At 45.5% G+C, this 19,555-nt stretch overlaps 1 protein-coding gene across 6 annotated transcripts in view; it reads left to right on the top strand.

Moving 5' to 3' along the window:
- The window catches only part of CABIN1 (calcineurin binding protein 1), a 245,997-nt gene that overhangs the window by 205,784 nt on the left and 20,658 nt on the right, over window positions 1–19,555 (top strand). For all 6 annotated transcript variants that reach the window (XM_083168467.1, XM_083168471.1, XM_083168470.1 and 3 more), the window contains 2 exons: window positions 3,196–3,292; window positions 4,120–4,728. In XM_083168467.1, the coding sequence (XP_083024593.1) occupies window positions 3,196–3,292; window positions 4,120–4,728 (706 nt within the window). The remainder of the gene's footprint in view (window positions 1–3,195; window positions 3,293–4,119; window positions 4,729–19,555) is intronic.

Genomic DNA, 19,555 nt, shown 5'->3' with positions numbered 1-19,555 from the left:
TGGGCGTTTGAGTGTACAGCGCGGTTGCTGCAATCAGTGATGTGAACGCAACAGGTGAGTTGGCGTGGTGGGACCCTATGTAAGGCATCTCTGAGCTGCCATTAGGTTGATGACCCCTCTTGAAAAAGGTGCTTTGGGCACCGAAACGGCCGTCGAGGATCGTTGTGATGTCTGCTTAAAATGATGAGTATTCGCCTGTTTGGGTGTCATGTCACTATGTTACACATTTGAGCATTGAGATGTCCTGGCTAGGACTAATAAACCTGCTTTAAAAATCTTTACATGGACTGGTGCTGGTGTTCTCTGTTGCGACAGGGATGTACTGAGTATTGATTTTTGACCGGGCACAGTCAACCAATTATACACAGCAAGCGTTGTGCGATCTCTTCTGTGGTTTATATATATATATATATATATATTTTGGTTTTTTTACACATTCGCCAGCAGGGAGCCACTCATTAGATATTAATTAATATATTCACTGCTTCCGATCATTACATATGCACGATCGGGAGCAGTGCAAGCATCCCATGCTAGCTGTCCCCGGGAGCCCTGCTTCTGCCCCACAGTGTCCGGCGCAGGCACTGAGGCTTCCATCTCCCTGCCTGCCGCCATCCCCCGGCTCCCTGCGTCGTTTCTCGCAGGGGTTAAGAATCGCCGTATGGGGCAGCGAGCCCCTGTGGCATTGAATACGGTGACAGGGAGGGCTGGCAGCGAATGCTAAACAGGCGACTGTGCAGCAAATCCTAGACAGGATTCGCTGCACATGCCAAGTATTCTCATTGAATATGAAATGACTCATGACATATGAAAATGATGATCGTTATGTCATGTCTTTGGTATGATTGGTTAATCATACACCTGATTATTATCCTACAGAATCCCTGACTTTTTACAAATGTACCTAGAAGAATTGATGCTGTTTTGAAGTCAAAAGGTGGTCACATAAAATAGTTACTTAATTTAGATTTCTCATCTGCTCATTAACTTTGCATTAACTCTTCCATTTTTTAAAGTATTCTTACTTTGAAGTCTAGTTCTTACTTTGAATCGTTTTGCATATAGGTGGTTGTGTGTATACCAGGACCTGGGTAGAAATCCTGGAATGCTCATCCCGGAATTTACTTTCAAGACCGTTTCACACTGAGCTAAATCCCGGGTTGGTGCACGTTCATGTGCAAAAACCCGGAATAAGATTTTCAGTGTGAAAGGGGTATAAAGTACATTGCAGAAGGTGTCATTTGACTGGCATGTAGCTAGTGTGTATATATGTGACGCCCATGGACCATGGACGCCCATGACGCACATGGACCCCCAATTCATGTTGTAACCTTGCATGGCTCACAGCTCTCCATTCTTTGGGCCAGGTGCTTTGCTGCACTTGGCACACTTTACTATTCCCGGTCCATTAAATGAAAAACATTGTTAAAAACTCATGTCGGCGTTTACATGTGACAACCATTGCCAGGTCTACCTATTGCATGTGTTGACTTTTTAACCATGGGAACAAAATGTTGCCAACCTATTCTGGGTACCCATAAAGCTCTGCTAATCAGGTTAACCGATAACAATATGTCATCCTATAACCTGCATAGAAACCACTGGGCAGCAATTGTATTGATGCAATCAGAGCGATTGAGAAAGAGAGAGAAGAAATGTTTGATCCAATATACATTTCTGATTGACCAAAGTCTTTTTTCCTATAAAAGCTCCAGCATAAAATAATGTGTAAACATTATTGGAGAAGAGAGGGAATAAACATGTAACACAGTGTGCTTTGGGGGAAATCGTACTTTTTTTTTTTTCTAAATCAAGTATTTTGTTATTAAGGCAGTGACCGTGTAATCCTCCAACACTGGTCTATAGAACAGTAGTTGCAGTGATGATGGCAGGCAGAGAGTGTGAAGTGGTGCTGTTGCTGGTAAATCCAAAGCTGCATGTGCCGGGTCACATGAGCACAGCACAGGATCCAAAAATAAAGCTTTCCAGGTTACGCACATTTCAAATAGATCTTGTTCGGGCCTAGTATGTATTTGTTTAAGGATATATACTATACAATTTATCTTTGTGATTTTTGTGTAGTTGAGGGGAATTTGCCTCAGACCAAAACAAAAAAAATGTGTTGTTTGGTGTCATATTACTGTATATTATTTTAACTTATGTAATAAAAGTTCATTTTTAATAATTATAATTGAAAAAGAGTGCAATCCGATAGGGAATTGTCTTCAGTTGGACCCACACTGAGGTCCTTCACATTGTATTACATGTTTCCTCCTATGCATCAAACAGCATGCTGGTAGGTTAACTGGCTTCATACAGGAAAATAAACCATAGTGTGTACTGTGTCTTTCTGTCCATGTTGTAAGGAATACAGGCCCTTATTCTGGTCGATGTTTTTGTACTGCACATGTGCATACGCAGGGTACATGCGCCCAGGACAGCGGGCGTTCTCATGATTATGAGCCCATCATGTGGGGGCAGGCAGCTCACCTCACTGGATGTCAGCTGCCTGCCAATTTCCTTTCCAGTGTGTACGCATATGTAAGGTTGCTCACAGCAACCTTACATATGTGTGCACATTCCACATCATTCGATGGTCAGCGACCATCGAAAGATGTGGGAGGTTCTCCCTGGCATGTAAATGGTTGTTACTGTGTAACATCCATTTGCATTCCCAAGGCTGCAAATTCACCAAAATTAGCCCCATAGATTGTAAGCAACACTGACCGGGACTGATGAGAATGACTATTCTCTATCTGCTCATGATGCAGTGTTCAAATAGTGTTTTGTTCATTTAGTGCAGGCATGTCCAGCCTGCGCCCCTCCAGCTGTTGTGAAACTACACATCCCAGCATGCCTTGCCATAGTTTTAGCATTCCCTAATATCAAAACTGTGGCAAGGCCTTCTGGGATGTGTAGTTTCACAACATCTGGAGGGTTGCAGCTTTGGACATGCCTGATTTAGTGGAACTCTGCATAAGTATAGTTCATATGGACAGCATACACCTGTAAGGTAAAAATATCACACTGCACAAGCAGTGGTATTTCTTTGTTTGATGACTTTATGAGCATAGTTACTACCATTATGGCTTTATGATTTTCAATATGAAGTGACACTATTTACATGCATAGTGTCCTGTATTGCTTCCAGGAAGCACACACTGGTTAACAACCAAACTTTCCCCCTGTTTACAGGAAGTATTTGCGGGATGTGGATCGTCAGGTTCTGGCACAGAGAGCTTTCATTCTCACCGTAAAAGTGTTGGAGGACACACTGAGTGACCTGTCTGGGGTAAGAAAGTAAACAGCCTCCTGTTCCATAGCATTTTCTGCATCTGTTGTGTGTGGTGATGATGATGATGTTGTCATCATCATCATCCACACAAGCTCTGACGTGTAACTGGTATATAAATAACGTGACGTGTAATTGGTATATATGGGTTACCAATTTCAATTGTACCCCACATCAGATTTTGTTGACCTATTTACATTATTTTGGTTGTAACTGGAATTTGCCCTACAAAGAGCAGCTCTTATAAGTGGGGCAAGTTAGAAATATGTAAAAAGAGCGCCAAATGAATGTTAATAATATTTGAGACTGTTTACTAAGAGTGATGCCTGTAAAAAAGATTAATGGTGAAGATAAATGTTTACACCCTTTTGGGGAAAGATTTATAGTGATAAAGAGTTCCAGTACTTTCCCCAAAAGGGTGTAAACATTTATCTTCACCATTAATCCTTTTTACAGGCATCACTCTTAGTAAATAGTCTCAAATATTATTAACATTCATTTAGCGCTCTTTTTACATATTTCTAACTATTTACGTAATTTGTTCAATCTAGAAGCTCTTTTTGCACCAGGTAAGCCTATGAGGATACAGTGTGAATATGCTAAAAATAGCAGTAATTAATTGTTAGCAGTGCAGAATGGGAAATCACTGGACACATTTTTTCTTAAGGAGTTATAGAAATATGTATTTATTTTGGCAAAATATACTTATTACATTGTGACCATTTTCTAAAAAGTATATATGGGGCTTTATTTGTAATTAAAATGGTGCACCATTTTCATGGGAAATTGTAATAAGACATGGCTAATCTATCAGTGTCTTCCATCAGGATCCCAAGAGTTCGGACCCCAGCTTGCTCTTTACGGCTTCCATGACAACAGACGTATCGGGCCGGCCCACACCAGAGGACCGGAAAGATGTACCACCCAGAAAGAATTTGGTTCTGGTTGAAGGGGCAGCTCCAGGTACTGAGAATGTTGGCAAAGAGACAGCCCAAGTGTCTATCTCCCAGGCCATGGAAACTGGAGAATCCAGGACTGTGAAAGAGGCATTTAAGCCTCAGTCATCTGAACCCATGGACTATGATGGGCAATCCTGCAATCCTGATAAACGTGTGGACCAGTTCCGGAAGGATTCAGCTAGGGTTCTTAAGGACAAGGGGCTTGAGGGTCCAGAGTTATCATTGGAAGAACTGAGCATTAGTTCTAAGCATCAGCTGCCCATAGGGATCAGAGAAGCAGTGCAGCACACACCACAGCAAATGGAGGACGCTCCACACAGAGTCAGCCGAAAGCGCAAGCTATTGGATGATACGGAGAGCAGCAAAAGCCTGCTACTTGAGGCATATCGTGTTTGGCAACAGGGTCAAAAAGTCACAACGTACGACATGGCCAAGATTGAAAAAATTATGTGTAAAACATACATGTTGATAAAACAGGTGAGTGAGGTCCATTTCTGCTTACAGCTGTAAGGAAACTCTCTTGCTCAGGTATTAGGTGAGCCTGTCTACTGTTTGTGCTTCATGTAAATTACAATTAGTAGTTAGTCATTTCTGACTTTATAATAATGTGCAGTTGTCCATACATATGGCCGGAAACTGATACTGAGCATTGCACCATCATCCTACACTCACATTGCCATTATCAGCCACATGCTGCAGAACACACTACGGGTGAAATTTAATAGGATGAGAGATTCAGAAAGTGAGAGAATTGGTAAGAAATCTCCTTTTTTTTTTTTTTAAAGCGGCAATCATTTACACTGCAAAATCAAACTGGTTTTATAAAGAAAAGGAGATTTCTTACCAAATCAATGGTTTGCAGAACTTCCCCTTTGTGATGCAGCTTGGTAATCAGAGCAGTGGTCATCTTTGATCCGCTTTGGTTTGATATCCAGTGACTGAATGTCTGTAGAATGCATGGCTTTTCTGTGTGGAACATTGGTGCTCCTAATCCAGGCATGTCCAAACTATGGCCCTCCATCTGTTGTGAAACTACAAGTCCCATCATGCCTTGCCACAGTTTTGCTATTAAGGAATGCTACAACTGTGGCAGGGCATGCTGGGATGTGTAGTTTCACAACATCTGGAGGACCACAGTTTGGACATGCCTGTCCTAGTCTGTGTAAGGTCATTTGTAAAATGTATCTGTCAAATGTATTAAGCCTTAACAGGTAATAGAGTACCAGCCAATCAACTGTTACTGTCATTTCTCAAACACAGCCTGTAACATGGCAGTTAGCTGATTGGCTGGTACTTTATCCCTCTCCTCTTTATCAATTGTTAAGGCTTAAGGCCCCCATACACTAGCCGATTTTGGTCAGATTTCGGCCAGATCAGTCGGATCTGGCCGAAATCGGACCAAAATCGGCTAGTTTTGATGTCCCCTCAGATCCGATGCGCGGTCCCGTGCGCATCGGATCTGCGTCGGGTGGTCGGACCTGCTGCACGTCCGACCACCCGACTTGGGACCTAGTGGGGCGGTGCGGCGGTGGAGGGAGCAGGGGGGGCTGGGGACGCTGCGGGGGACACAGGCGGCATAGAGCCGGGCAGGGGGAGCCGGGAGCTGTCAGGACTGAATAAAAAAAAAAAGCCCATACAATGAATGGGCGGCCTGTGATTGGCTGAGTGCTCTCTCAGCCAGTCAGCAATTGGCTGAGAGAGCGCTCAGCCAATCACAGGCTGTCCATTCATTGTATAGGCTTTTTTTTCTAGCACTGACAGCTCCCGGCTCCCTCTGCCCGGCTCTATGCCGCCTGTGTCCCCCGCAGCCCCCCCTGCTCCCACCAGCAGCCCTGCTCTGTAGCCCCCCACCCCCCCCTGCTCCCCGGGTTTTTTACATGTGATAAATCGAGACGATTTATCACATGTAAAAAATGGCACATCAAGTGCCAATCTAATCAAGCTCCCCCGGGGAGCAGCCGGGGAAGCTCAGGGGGAAGTCGGGGGCGACTTGTCCTAAGTACAAGTCGCCCTAGTGTATGGGGGCCTTTAGACTTTGGTAGACTTTGGGGACTGTTTTGGTATCAGAATTTAGAATGCTTTGTTGATTATGCCTAGATAAATCATTGTGCCACAGTATGTCTGCTGTATATCCCAGTCCACACATGACTATGAGCTGACATAATGAAGCAGTGCTCAGCCTTTGGACATGGACTGTAAGTGAATCCCAAGGTATCCTTATTGCATTTTAACAGTCTAACATAAAATCTATCTTTACTATTGGTGGAATTTCCTTTATCTTGAATTGTCATTCTTTGGATACTGGGGTAAAGAAAAAGGATCGTAGCTAAAGATACCGGTCTGTTACGGTTTACTTATAAGTTAGTGGACTGTGCCTTCCTTATGTGTAATAGCAAGAGGAGCCTGTTACACGATTATATAGTGTGTGGCCTCCTTGTGTATCAGCAGAAGTAGCACCATGTATGCATTTGTGTCAGTTGTGGCCTACCTCTGTGTGACTAGAAGAAACAGCTTGTACATGTATGAGGCGGGTGTACTACCTTGCACCTATGCATGTGCCAGGAGTTGGTGGCCTTACAGAGCATGACTGTAATTAGCACCCTTGTATAGGTGCCTAGATGTCAGCAGTGTGTGACTGCATGTGTGTAGCTTAGTGGCCTGTCTGTGACTGTAAGTAGCCATTTATATATGTACACATTGCATGTATGTTTGTAACACTTGAGCTGCCTGTGTGTGACTACATATATATATATCTATATAGATATATATATATATATATATATATATATATATATATATATATATAGAGATACTAGGTGATTCATCGCGCCCTACGGGCGCTCTTCACACCGTCGTAAGGGGCTGCGCCCCCTTAATTTGTGAACATTTGCATATGAGAAATATGGTTAGAATTGTATGAAAGATGCCTGTATTGCAACTTGAGTTATAGGTGAAATGTGTTAAATAGAGAGCATATGATTCGGAAGGGGTTGTGTATTGTTTTGTTTAATTAAAAAGCGGTTACAGAGTAAGATGTACATTGATAGTGTGGATGGTACAGTGACATTTGTGGGTGTGGGGGGGGCTGTGTGTGCATGTTGTTGAGGTGTGTGTGTGTGCAATAGTATAGTAGGGTGTTTCTGAGTCAGCGGCTCCCCACTGGCGGAGGTCACGACACAGGAAAACAGGAGGCTGGGTAGTGATAGGGGTGTGTGGGCATAAGGGGGACTAAAGAGGAGGGTGGGAGATACTGTGCAGCTTCTGCCAGTGGGTGATGGTCCAGCGTGGCAGTACAGGATGGTGGCCCTTAGTCAGTGTCTCCTCCTACTGGGTGGGAGTTCGGGTGCATGAGAGCAGGAGGCTGGGCTATGAGGCATGATAGGGGCATGTGGGCAAAACAGCGTCAGCGACTCCCCAGTGGTGGAAGTTACGGTTCAGGAGAGCAGGAAGCTGTGTAGTGATAGGGGTGTGTGAGTATACGGGGGACTAAAGAGGCGCTTAGGGGTACTGCCGTGGGCGGATGCCGTGAATTGCGGGAGGGGGGGGTTGCGGGGGTGGGGGGGGGGGGTGCCGCGAATTGTGGGAGGGGGGGCGCGGGGGGTTGCAGTGAATCGTGGGAGGGTGGGTCGCGGGGGCGGGGGGTTGACGCAATGACAGGAGGGGGGGTCAGGGGTGGGGAATCGCGGTAGGGGGGTCGTGGGGGGCACCGTGAACCGCGGGAGGGGGGGCCCGGGGGGTTGGCGCGAATCGTGGAAGGGGGGGTCGCGGGGTGCCGCAATCGTAGGAGGGGGGGTGTGTCACGGGGTGGGGCCGCGAATCGTGGGAGTCACCGGGGGTGCCGCGAATTGCGGGGGGTGTGCTGCAAATCGCGGGAGGGGGGTCGCGGGGGTGCCGTGAATCGCCACAAGAAAAAATCAACACAGAAAGTTCAACACATGTAAATGTTGACATAAGTGTGGCACTTCATCAGTGTCCATGTCGACACATGAGAATGAATATGAAAACATTGAAAAAGTGAAAAATAAATCTTGTCAACCTTTTTTATTGTCGACCATAGCCATGTCAGTGTTTTGCATGTGCCATTTAATCGTGGGGATGCCGTGAATGGGGGGGGGGGGGGAGGAGGGAGGGAGGTGCATACCTCCCAACATGACCCTCTCCAGGAGGGACACATTGCTCTGTTTCTGGACTTTCTTCTTAATTTATGGATTACCATCACCTGTGCTTAAACACCTTTCTTATCAATTACCCTGTTTAAAACAGGTGATGACAATCATAAATTAAGATGGATTACCATCACCTGTGCTTAAACACCTTTCTTATCAATTACCCTGTTTAAAACAGGTGATGACAATCATAAATTAAGATGGAAGTCCACAACCCAGCGTTACAGCTCCAGACACACTTTGAGTGACAGATGTAGCCAAATATATAAGAGATATATATATATATAGATATAGATCCACAAAGCCTGCACTCACACCTTCAACCTGTGCAATTTGGTGGGGTGCCTTATTTGGAACACAGGTAAAAACCTGTTTCCAAAAAATTCAAACAATATCCTAATGTCAAAAATTAGGAAAAAGCACTCTCCACAAGAAAAACATTTTTTTAAAAAAATGAATAAATGAAAGAAAAACCTGTTGCAGGTTCAATCTCCAATCTCCAACGTTTCGGTCACAGCAGTGACCGTTGTCAAGGAGTGAGATCAGCCAATCAAAGATTCAGTATATGCAGCTTAAAGCTGGGTACACATATGTACAATCGTCGGGCCGTTCTTCCGATCTGCGGACGAACGGCCGTTCGATTGTATATATGTGTACGCTGTCCCGATCCCTTCGTTGCGATCGATAAACGGCCAAAAACGTTCTTGGCCGTCCACGGTCGGTCGGTCGCAGGTTCTTTGCTGCTTAATATTCTTCCGACAGGACGGCTCCATATCGAAAAAAAGTGACATGTGTACGCACGTTCGATCGATATGCAGCCCGTTCCTGCGATCATTCCTCCCAAAAGCAGCACGCCCATGTGGGTGTTGACTAGCTGCGTCATCCCTCCATCAGCGCAGCATGTAAACAACAGGAAGTCTTCTCCCCTGTACTTTCCGCGCCATGCTGTTAAAGAATATTCGTTGTGTGTGCATTCCTTTTTGAAATAAATAATTGTTGTGTGTGCATTCCTGACAGATATAGTTATAGAAGATAGATAGATAGATAGATAGATAGATATGTGATGTTCATTGTTCTGCATAAACACTTAACATTTATTAAGAAATACTGACAAAAAATACTGTGAACACTTTGTTTATTTGAGGTAAAACGGTGGTCGGACCTGAACAGAGTGTCACATACAGGTGCTTGCCATGACATAAGTGCCACGTGAAGGTGTAGCAGGAACGCCCGCCCACCCACCCAAAAAACATCAAAGACATTGGAACATGGTGGTGTATGTAGTGGAAAGCGGTCCCACGGCAGCAACGCATCACATGGGAACATCCCGGCCTGCTCACATGGGATGCGTTGCTGCCGTGAGACTGCTTGCCATGACATAGGTGCCACGAGAAGTTGTAGCAGGAACGCCCACCCACCCAAAAAACATCAAAGACATTGGAACATGGTGGTGTATGTAGTGGAAAGCGGTCCCACGGCAGCAACGCATCACATGGGAACATCCCGGCCTGCTCACATGGGATGCGTTGCTGCCGTGAGACTGCTTTCCATGACATAGGTGCCACGAGAAGTTGTAGCAGGAACGCCCACCCACCCAAAAAACATCAAAGACATTGGAACATGGTGGTGTATGTAGTGGAAAGCGGTCCCACGGCAGCAACGCATCACATGGGAACATCCCGGCCTGCTCACATGGGATGCGTTGCTGCCGTGAGACTGCTTGCCATGACATAGGTGCCACGAGAAGTTGTAGCAGGAACGCCCACCCACCCAAAAAACATCAAAGACATTGGAACATGGTGGTGTATGTAGTGGAAAGCGGTCCCACGGCAGCAACGCATCACATGGGAACATCCCGGCCTGCTCACATGGGATGCGTTGCTGCCGTGAGACTGCTTGCCATGACATAGGTGCCACGAGAAGTTGTAGCAGGAACGCCCACCCACCCAAAAAACATCAAAGACATTGGAACATGGTGGTGTATGTAGTGGAAAGCGGTCCCACGGCAGCAACGCATCACATGGGAACATCCCGGCCTGCTCACATGGGATACATTGCTGCCGTGAGACTGCTTGCCATGACATAGGTGCCACGTGAAGGTGTAGCAGGAACGCCCACCCACCCAAAAAACATCAAAGACATTGGAACATGGTGGTGTATGTAGTGGAAAGCGGTCCCACGGCAGCAACGCATCACATGGGAACATCCCGGCCTGCTCACATGGGATGCGTTGCTGCCGTGAGACTGCTTGCCACGACATGCACCATTTTAAGGTGCATGCTGCTGGCCTCCAAATAAACAAGAAGGAGAAAAAAAGTTAAATAAAGTACACAAACTATTTTTTGACTTTATAATGCAAACCGTTATAAATTTTCTCATATAAAGAGTGTACTACTGCTACGCCTTTTTGGATTTTTGAAATTTTTTGGGCTACGGCATGGACTTTTCCGCTTAGTTCTTGTAGACATTTATGGACTTGTGTCATGTTTTCTTGCATTGTGCTTTCGTCGCTGGACGTGTCAGGTGATGTTGTGTTCTTCTCCCCCTCTGCACTGACATCTGAAATCTCGATGATATCTATAATAAGTACAGATAAAGAAATGTTTACCTTTCCACAAATGATACGTCACTATCCCATAAAGATGATTTGCAGTATACACTCACCATCTACACTGCTTGTGATCGCAATCACTTGGTGGCCCTCTGTGGTCCCTTCCATCGGCTGCGCAGCCTGGATATCATCTACAGTGACAAGGTAAAGTGACGTATTACTACACCTTGTTTTGTGTATAAAACATGTGTTGTTGTGTTGGTGTGCTGGTACAAAACCTTACCTGTTGTACTCTCCTTTATTTTCAGGTTGGAGGCCCTGTTTCTGCCTTCCTCATGTCTTCTCCTGGATTGGATTTCCTCTGAGTAAAAACAAGCAACATGTCAGCAAAACACACAAAATGTAATGGATCAAGACAGTATATTAATAAAGCCACCTAGGGCATTGTACTCACTTCTTTTAATAATTCCACGAATTTAGCTTGGCCTGCTCCTTGTGCTTCAGGTCCGACCACCGTTTCTGTAGCTGGTATTTGGACCTTCTTTTCCCAAACTTCTCCTTTATCTCCTTGCATACACGCTGCATAATAATTTCTTTTCTATAATTCGTCTTGGGGTATGTTTTTCGCGAACAATCGTAGTCCCTTCTATCCAGCATTTTTACCATCAGTTCCACCTCTGCAGATGACATGGCGGAGGCGCGCGTCACTTTTTTCTCCTTGTTGTCCTGTCTCTCAGCGATTTCTTTATCTGTTGTTATCAGTGCTGAATTGGAAAACAAAGGTGCTGTACTGGCCTCCCCCATATGCGGTGGCGCCTGACCCTCCGACATGGCTCCTCGATGTCCCGTGTCTGTGTGACGTCAAGCACGTGAGTGGGGCGGAGATTCCTGCGCTCATCCAATCACTGTGTTTCAAGCCACGTTCAGCACGAAAGAATATTCCGTCGTTGCTGTTCGAGTGATCGGAGCTGCGCTGCGAATTTTCCGGACTGTATATCGACATTTCTTTCGGTGAGTATTAAAACAAAATGTGTAGTTTTCTATGACAAGGGACTTCAATCTGGGGGCCATAGGTATGCTGGGGCTTGTAGTGACCGTGTATCCTATGTCCCACAGAGTTTCAACTCCTGTACTATAGCTACAGTATATCTAGTGGCCCACAGACTGAACACCTGTACATTAAATGGTTTATGGTGTGCTTTGTGTATCAAGAAAATAATATGCCTTTTTATTGTATTTTTTGGAACAGAAATTCAACCATGGCAGAAAAAAATGTCGAATTTATGAAGGATTTCATTGAGGCCTACAGGCATCAGAATTGTTTATGGAACACCAAATCCAGAGACCATTCGAATAGGCAGAAGAGGCTATCTGCTCTGGAGGAGCTGGTGAGGGTGAGCCAGACATACTACCCCATAGCAAATGTAGAGTGGGTCCGGACTCGCATTGCTAATATGAGGACCGTATTTAAAAAGGAACTAAATAAGGTGGAGTCCTCAAAGCGGTCTGGGGCAGGGGCAGACCAAGTCTATGTGCCCAGGCTGTGGTACTATGACCTGCTGGCCTTCACGGTGGACCAGGAGCTGCCCAGGGAATCGGTCAGCAACACTGCAAGGAACCAGCCTGCCCCCTCCACCTCCTCGTGCAACCAAGAGGTTTCTGATTACACCATTTGCGGCACAGTAAGTAGACGGATTTTATTTTAAATTTTTTTTTTTAAACCAGATAAATATAACAGCAAGTACAGTATAAAAATTGTGAACATGTAAAATTAAAAGGGGGGGGTATCGCCCCCTGCAACTGACCTCTCTGTTGGGCACAACAGAGAGGTCAGTTGCAGGGGGCGATACCCCCCCTTTTGGTTATACATCGTCAATTTGACCTTCTCTGTGGCCCTAATTCTGGCTCTTCTCAGTGGTGGAGGTATACTCTTATCCGCCTGAGAACACAGTGATCAATATTCAGACATCGCAAGTGCATTTACCACATTTTTTGTATTTGGAACTTTTGGTTGGGATTGGTAATCCCTGGTATCTACACTGTTGAAGTCTTTCTGGCGCGGATTATTGTAATATTTTTTTGTGGTGTAAAATTAACTAAATAATATCATTCTGCCAATCCACAGCGCCAACACCAATAAAATACTGCATGTATTCATCCCTGGTTAATTTAGCACGCATAGATGCATTTCTGGTATTTAAATTAGTATTTGGTATGTCTGGTATCTAAATAATTAGTTTCCAGAGATGCCAGTCATAACGCCTCTTCAACTAGCTCACTTTCATCCATGGCAGCAACATGGTGGTGTGTGGGCTGCGTTCTTCTGCGTAGATATAAAAATATATGGAAGTCTTAAAAATCGATAGTGATACATCATTGTTACATCTTGTTTTGTTACAGCCATCGCTATTTGCCGAGGAGGAATCTTCGGCATCGCTTGAGGTGGCATCACAGCTGCCTTCACCGGCCCTCTGCTCAGGGCCGAAACTAGGGTTTCCGGTGCCCGGGGCAAGGCAGTCTTTTGGTCCCCCCCCCCCCCTAGTGATGCTGCGCGCCGGAGGCGCGCCGAAATTTTCGGGGGTGTGGCCTAATTCGGGGGCGTGGCCTATAATCGCTGCTCCCCCCGCGAGGCCACGCCCCCATTTTGCCGCTATGGGGGCATGACCCAGAGGCTCTGTGAGCCTCTAGCCATGCCCCCAGCCCCCATGCCCCCAGCCACACCGTAATGCCCATTACATACTATACAACACTGCAATGCCCATTACATACTATATAACACTACGCAATGCCCATGACATACTATATAACACCGCAATGCCCATTACAAATAAATACTCCGTAATGCCCATGTCATACTTTATAACACTAAGCAATGCCCATGTAATACTATATAACACGACGCAATGCCCATGACATACTGTATAACACACCATACACATTTGACACATAAGTGCCACTTACCTATATGCTCAATGCCAGGGGCTTCATGCCGATGCCAAGGTGGACTGAATTTGCTTGTTGCCGAGGGGGATAGATCTGTGCCTCTGTGCTCGTTGCCGAGGGGGATAGATCTGTGCCTCTGCTCGTTGCCAAGGGGGATAGATCTGTGCCTCTGCTCGTTGCCAAGGGGGATAGATATGTGCCAGTGTGCTCGTTGCCGAGGGGGATTGATCTGTGCCAGTGTGCTCGTTGCCGAGGGGGATTGATCTGTGCCTCTGTGCTCGTTGCCGAGGGGGATTGATCTGTGCCTCTGTGCTCGTTGCCGAGGGGGATTGATCTGTGCCTCTGTGCTCGTTGCCGAGGGGGATAGATCTGTGCCTCTGTGCTCGTTGCCGAGGGGGATTGATCTGTGCCAGTGTGCTCGTTGCCGAGGGGGATTGATCTGTGCCAGTGTGCTCGTTGCCAAGGGGGATAGAATGCCAGTGTGCTCGTTGCCAAGGGGGATAGAACCCCCCCCTCCCCCGCCTGCGGGAGGCAGACAGGCAGGCAGGCTTGTCAGTGTGCCTGTGCCTGCCTGCCCGTCCCCTCACGTCTCCCCCGCTGTATTCGCGGGAGAGACGTGCTGCTGCTGTGCTGTATGATTTTAACATTTCTAACTCCCGCTGCTGGACCGCTAGCCAATGGCCGTTCGCGGTCCAGCAGCCAATCAACTGGTGGCTGCTGGACCGCGAGCGGCCATTGGCTAGCGGTCCAGCAGCATATGCAGCACCGCAGCAGCACGTCTCTCCCGTATACACAGCGGGGGAGACGTGAGGGGACGGGAGCAGGGCAGCCAGCGGGGGAGCGGGGAGACTAGGGGGCGGCGGCGGGCGGCCATCTTTGATGTGGCAGCGGCTGCGGCGCTAGCTCCCCGCTGCTGCCGCTGGTCACACCAGCGTCCCCCTGCCTCCAGCGCCCCCTGCCTCCAGCGCCCGGTGCGCGTGCCCCCCCAGCCCCCCCCTAGTTACGGCCCTGCTCTGCTCCACCCCCACACCAACCGCCACGACCAGCGCTGAACCTCAAACAAGCACTCAACCTCCAGCAGAAGCACCATCAAGAAGAGGGCGCAAAAGGCCGAGGCAGACTCCAGATGCTGCGGACGTGGCAACCACCAAGATCCTGGAGTCTGCCAACAGATTTATGACCATGGAGGAGGATGATGCGGACCGGGTGGGGAGTGTATTGGCTGACAATTTGCGAAAGTTAGACCCGGCTACAAGGGTGGAGGTAGAGCGCATATTTTATGAAACGCTGTACCGGGCCCGTGTGGGGACTCTGTCCCGGCACACACGGTTCACCGATGAGACCCCTCTGCCTAGGGTTGAATTTCAACCCATCAGCCCAGCTCCTATACCCCAACAAGCGGTATTTCACCCGGTGCAATATCCGCAGTACCAACATTTCCAGCCACCAACTGGGCAAAGGCAGCACCAACCGGCAACGTCGGCTAATACACTCCCACCAGGTCCACCTGGTGGCCCCTTCCAGAGTTTAGTGGAAAGTCCATCTCCCTCCCAACCACCGATGGATACAGGGGATTATGGGGTGGGACAAGTTTACCACCAGATGTAAATATTTGATATAGTTGATTTAATTGCATTATTGTTTTAATAATATAGTTTAAATATTTTTATGTTTAAGTATTTCTTTATTATTTCTTTCCTTGTTATTTATGTTATATTTGTTATAAGTTTATAAGTTAATAATTTATATAAAAATTAAAAATTCTCTAATCTAGTTGGTGTCCGTGTGAAAATATCATTTACCATGCAGGGTGACTATAGGGCACAGATATACATATGGGGTACATGCATGTTGTTTCAATATTTACCTTCATGTATTGCTCCTGGAGACTGTACAAAAGTACCAGGAGAAATTGGCATAGAAATAGGTGTGGTGGAGCCACTACTTGCTAGTACATAAACACCAGTACTGGGTACAGTCTGCACTCCAGGTGTCGTGGCATTGTGACCTCCAGGAATGCCTGGCACCTGAGTACTACCACTCACTTGCCGTGATTCGGCCTCCCCCTCACCCTTCTTGCTGCAAGAAGACGCAGAGGACAACTTGTGCGGAACTGTGAGTATACAAATTTTATTGGCAAAATATTGATTTGTACACACCAAAAAACAATATATTTACAATGACAAAAAGGTACATTTTTAAGCAATCATGTCATTCTGCCACTCCACAGCCCCAACACCATTGAAATAATTCAAGTACTCGTCTCTGACAACTTTGCTTGCGTTGATGCATTTCTGGTGTTTAAATTATTTGCCAAAGCTGTCGGACCAATAGGCTCGTCAACAACTTGGCTCTCGTCCACTGTAGCCCCCAGTTGTTGTGTGTGCACCGCTTTTCTGCGCATGTAGTTGTGCAGCACACAACAGGCCAGCACCACTTTGTCAATCTTATCTAGGCGCAGATTGATGGCACTGTGAAAAATTCTGAATTGATTACTCAGAATCCCAAACGCATTTTCAACCACTCGCCTGGCACGTGACAGGCGATAGTTAAAAATGCGTCGTTCCCTGTTCAGTGCCCTTTGTGGGTAGGGTTTAAGGACATTAGGGTGCAATGCAAAGGCCTCATCCGCCACAAAAACAAAGTTCAAACCGTGCTCATTTTCAGTCCGCTCTGGCAGATTCAGTTCATTTTTTTTCAGTTTGTCATGGAAAAAGGTATTCTCCAGGGCTCCTCCATCTGAAACTCTACCATTTTTCCCAATGTCCACAAATACAAACTCGTATCGGGCATTAGCGATGGCCATTAGAACAATGCTGAAGAACCCCTTATAGTTATAATAAAAAGAGCCACTCTTTGCAGGGGGCATGATTCTGACGTGTTTGCCATCGATAGCTCCACCACAATTAGGGAAATTCCAAAGATCACGGAAATCACGTGCAATATTTTGCCACTCCTCCTTGGTCGATGGAAACTGCAATATAAAAGTATATGCGTATTAATAATCTGGGTTGATTTTAGACCCATCAGCCCTCCCCATTGCAGCCTCAAAGCTATTACACGCCTTATCAAAATGACCCCCCACCCACTGGTGTAAAAGATTAAATTAACAGGCATTGTAAAGATATACATATAGGGTACAGGTATGTGCACAGCTATACATATGGGGGACATGTATGTAATTTCCATATTTACCTTCATGTATTTGTCCTGTAGAACTTGGACGATGGCATCACAGGTGTCTGGTATTATCAACCCCAGCGCTTGAGATGATATTGCGGTGGTGAATCTCAGGTCGGCAAGGGTCCTGCCTGTTGCCAGGTAACGCAGCGTTGCCACCAGTCTCTGCTCTGCAGAAATAGGCCTCCTGAAATAGGTGTCCTCTCTTTCTATTAAAGGGGTAACCAGTGTCAGCAGCTCCATGAAGGTAGCGTCATCCATACGGAGATAATTCCTGAAGTCATCAGGATTGTTCTCCCGTATCACCTGTAGCAATGGCATGTGGGAGAAGGTGTCTCTCCTCAGAAGCCAGTCTCTGGTCCAGCAGCTCCGATTCTTGGTCCTTTTTCTTTTTTTAATAGCCTGCAATCTAATGGCCATAGCAGCCAAAATGCACGCACGAGCCTTCCTTCTCCTTAAGCTCATAATTAAAAAGGCCCAAATGCACCGATAGACGAACGTACGTACGTATATCCTGTACAGCTAGCAATGATCTGAATAGTCACGGCTCTATTCACTGTACTACACGAACGATTCTTTGTTCCGTGATCACGCCTCGTTTTGGTATGCTCTTTTAATCCAGCCCATTATGATAATGTTGTGTGCATTTTTATCGTGCGAATAGCCAGAACGGGAGAGTGTGTACAGTGGTACAATCTTTTTCTTGCGATTGTTTGGACGGGAGTACATCGGACGTCGCAAGTAAAATTGTACATATGTGTACGCGCAGATCGGTCGTATGTTTCGGACGGACGAACGTGAATTCGGTCGATCGAACGGTCGCAAGAAAAATGAAATTGTACATATGTGTACCCAGCTTAAGTCAACGGAACAATCTCCAGAACAATCTCCTGGCTCCCATCCCCTGGAGATTGTTCCGTTGACTTAAGCTGCATATACTGAATCTTTGATTGGCTGATCTCACTCCTTGACAACGGTCACTGCTGTGACCGAAACGTTGGAGATTGAACCTGCAACAGGTTTTTCTTTCATTTATTAATTTAAAAAAAAAAAATGTTTTTCTTGTGGAGAGTGCTTTTTCCTAATTTTTGACATTAGGACAGTGGTTCCCAAACTGTGTGCCGTGGCTCCCTGGGGTGCCATGGGACACTTGCAGGGGTGCCACGGGTTGGTGGTCCTGGACCAATTCAAATATTTATGGTCAATTATTTATGGACAAAACCAGTGCTGGTGGCTGCCAATCATAGAATATGTGTACACACAGAAGAAAATAGTCCCCTTTACTACATAAATTAACCTAAGGATCACATATAAACACAATCTACTTCATTGTGTAATTTTTTTTTTGGGCCTCGGGGTGCCATGAAAAACTTCTGATACTCTAGGGTGCCGTGATTCAAAAAAGTTTGGGAACCCCTGCATTAGGATATTGTTTGTATTTTTTGGACCTGCAACAGGTTTTTCTTAAATGTATTCATTTAAAAAAAAAAAAAAAAGGATGTGTGTGATATATAGATATATATATATATATATATATATATATATATATATATATATATATATACATACAGGTCGAGTATCCCGTATCCGAATATCCGTTATCCAAATTATTCCGAAATACGGACATTCCAGAAAGTGGAAAAAAATTTTTTTTTTGCTAAAAACTCACTGGGGACATTTGTAACAGCATCACTGGGGACATGATATGTAACTGGCACTATATATGTGCAAGACAATGATTGCTTGGCATTTAAATTCAGTGCTGAGATAGTACACACATTTTGTTTCATGTTTTGAAACCTTGTTTTTTGAACAATTAAAATATATTTGTGTGTATTTTATGTGGTAATAAAATATATTTGTGTGTATATTATGTGTTTATACAGCATAAATGCAAGATACTTCAAAATACATCATTGATATATTAAAATATTCCAAAATACGGAATAATCCGTTATCCAAAATTCTCCTGGTCCCGAGCATTTTGGATAAGGGATACTCAACCTGTATATATGTATATATATATATATATATATATATATATATATATATATATATATATATATATATATAGACGGCGGGGGGCTGCGGCACTCACTCGGACTTCTTCAATAAGAAAGCTCACACAGACAAGCAGGTGGCCGACGTTTCGGATTTAATTCCGTTTTCAAGGCAGGGACAACGGAATTAACTCCGAAACGTCGGCCACCTGCTTGTCTGTGTGAGCTTTCTTATTGAAGAAGTCCGAGTGAGTGCTGCAGCCCCCCGCCGTCTACCCATTCCACGTGCGCTGCACCCCGGCTACAGCTGTCTTGGATGCGAGGAGTGCCCGCCCCTGTCTTCTATCTATCTATATATATATATATATATATATATATATATATAGTGTATGTATGTGTGTATATATATATATATATATATGTGTATATATATATATATATATATATATGTGTGTGTGTATGTA

The sequence above is a fragment of the Crinia signifera genome, unplaced genomic scaffold, assembly GCF_055691185.1.
Source record: "Crinia signifera unplaced genomic scaffold, ASM5569118v1 HAP2_SCAFFOLD_97, whole genome shotgun sequence".
Taxonomy (NCBI): Eukaryota; Metazoa; Chordata; class Amphibia; order Anura; family Myobatrachidae; genus Crinia; species Crinia signifera.
Note: the sequence above shows the minus strand (reverse complement) of the source record. Positions and strands in the feature narration are given on the sequence as shown.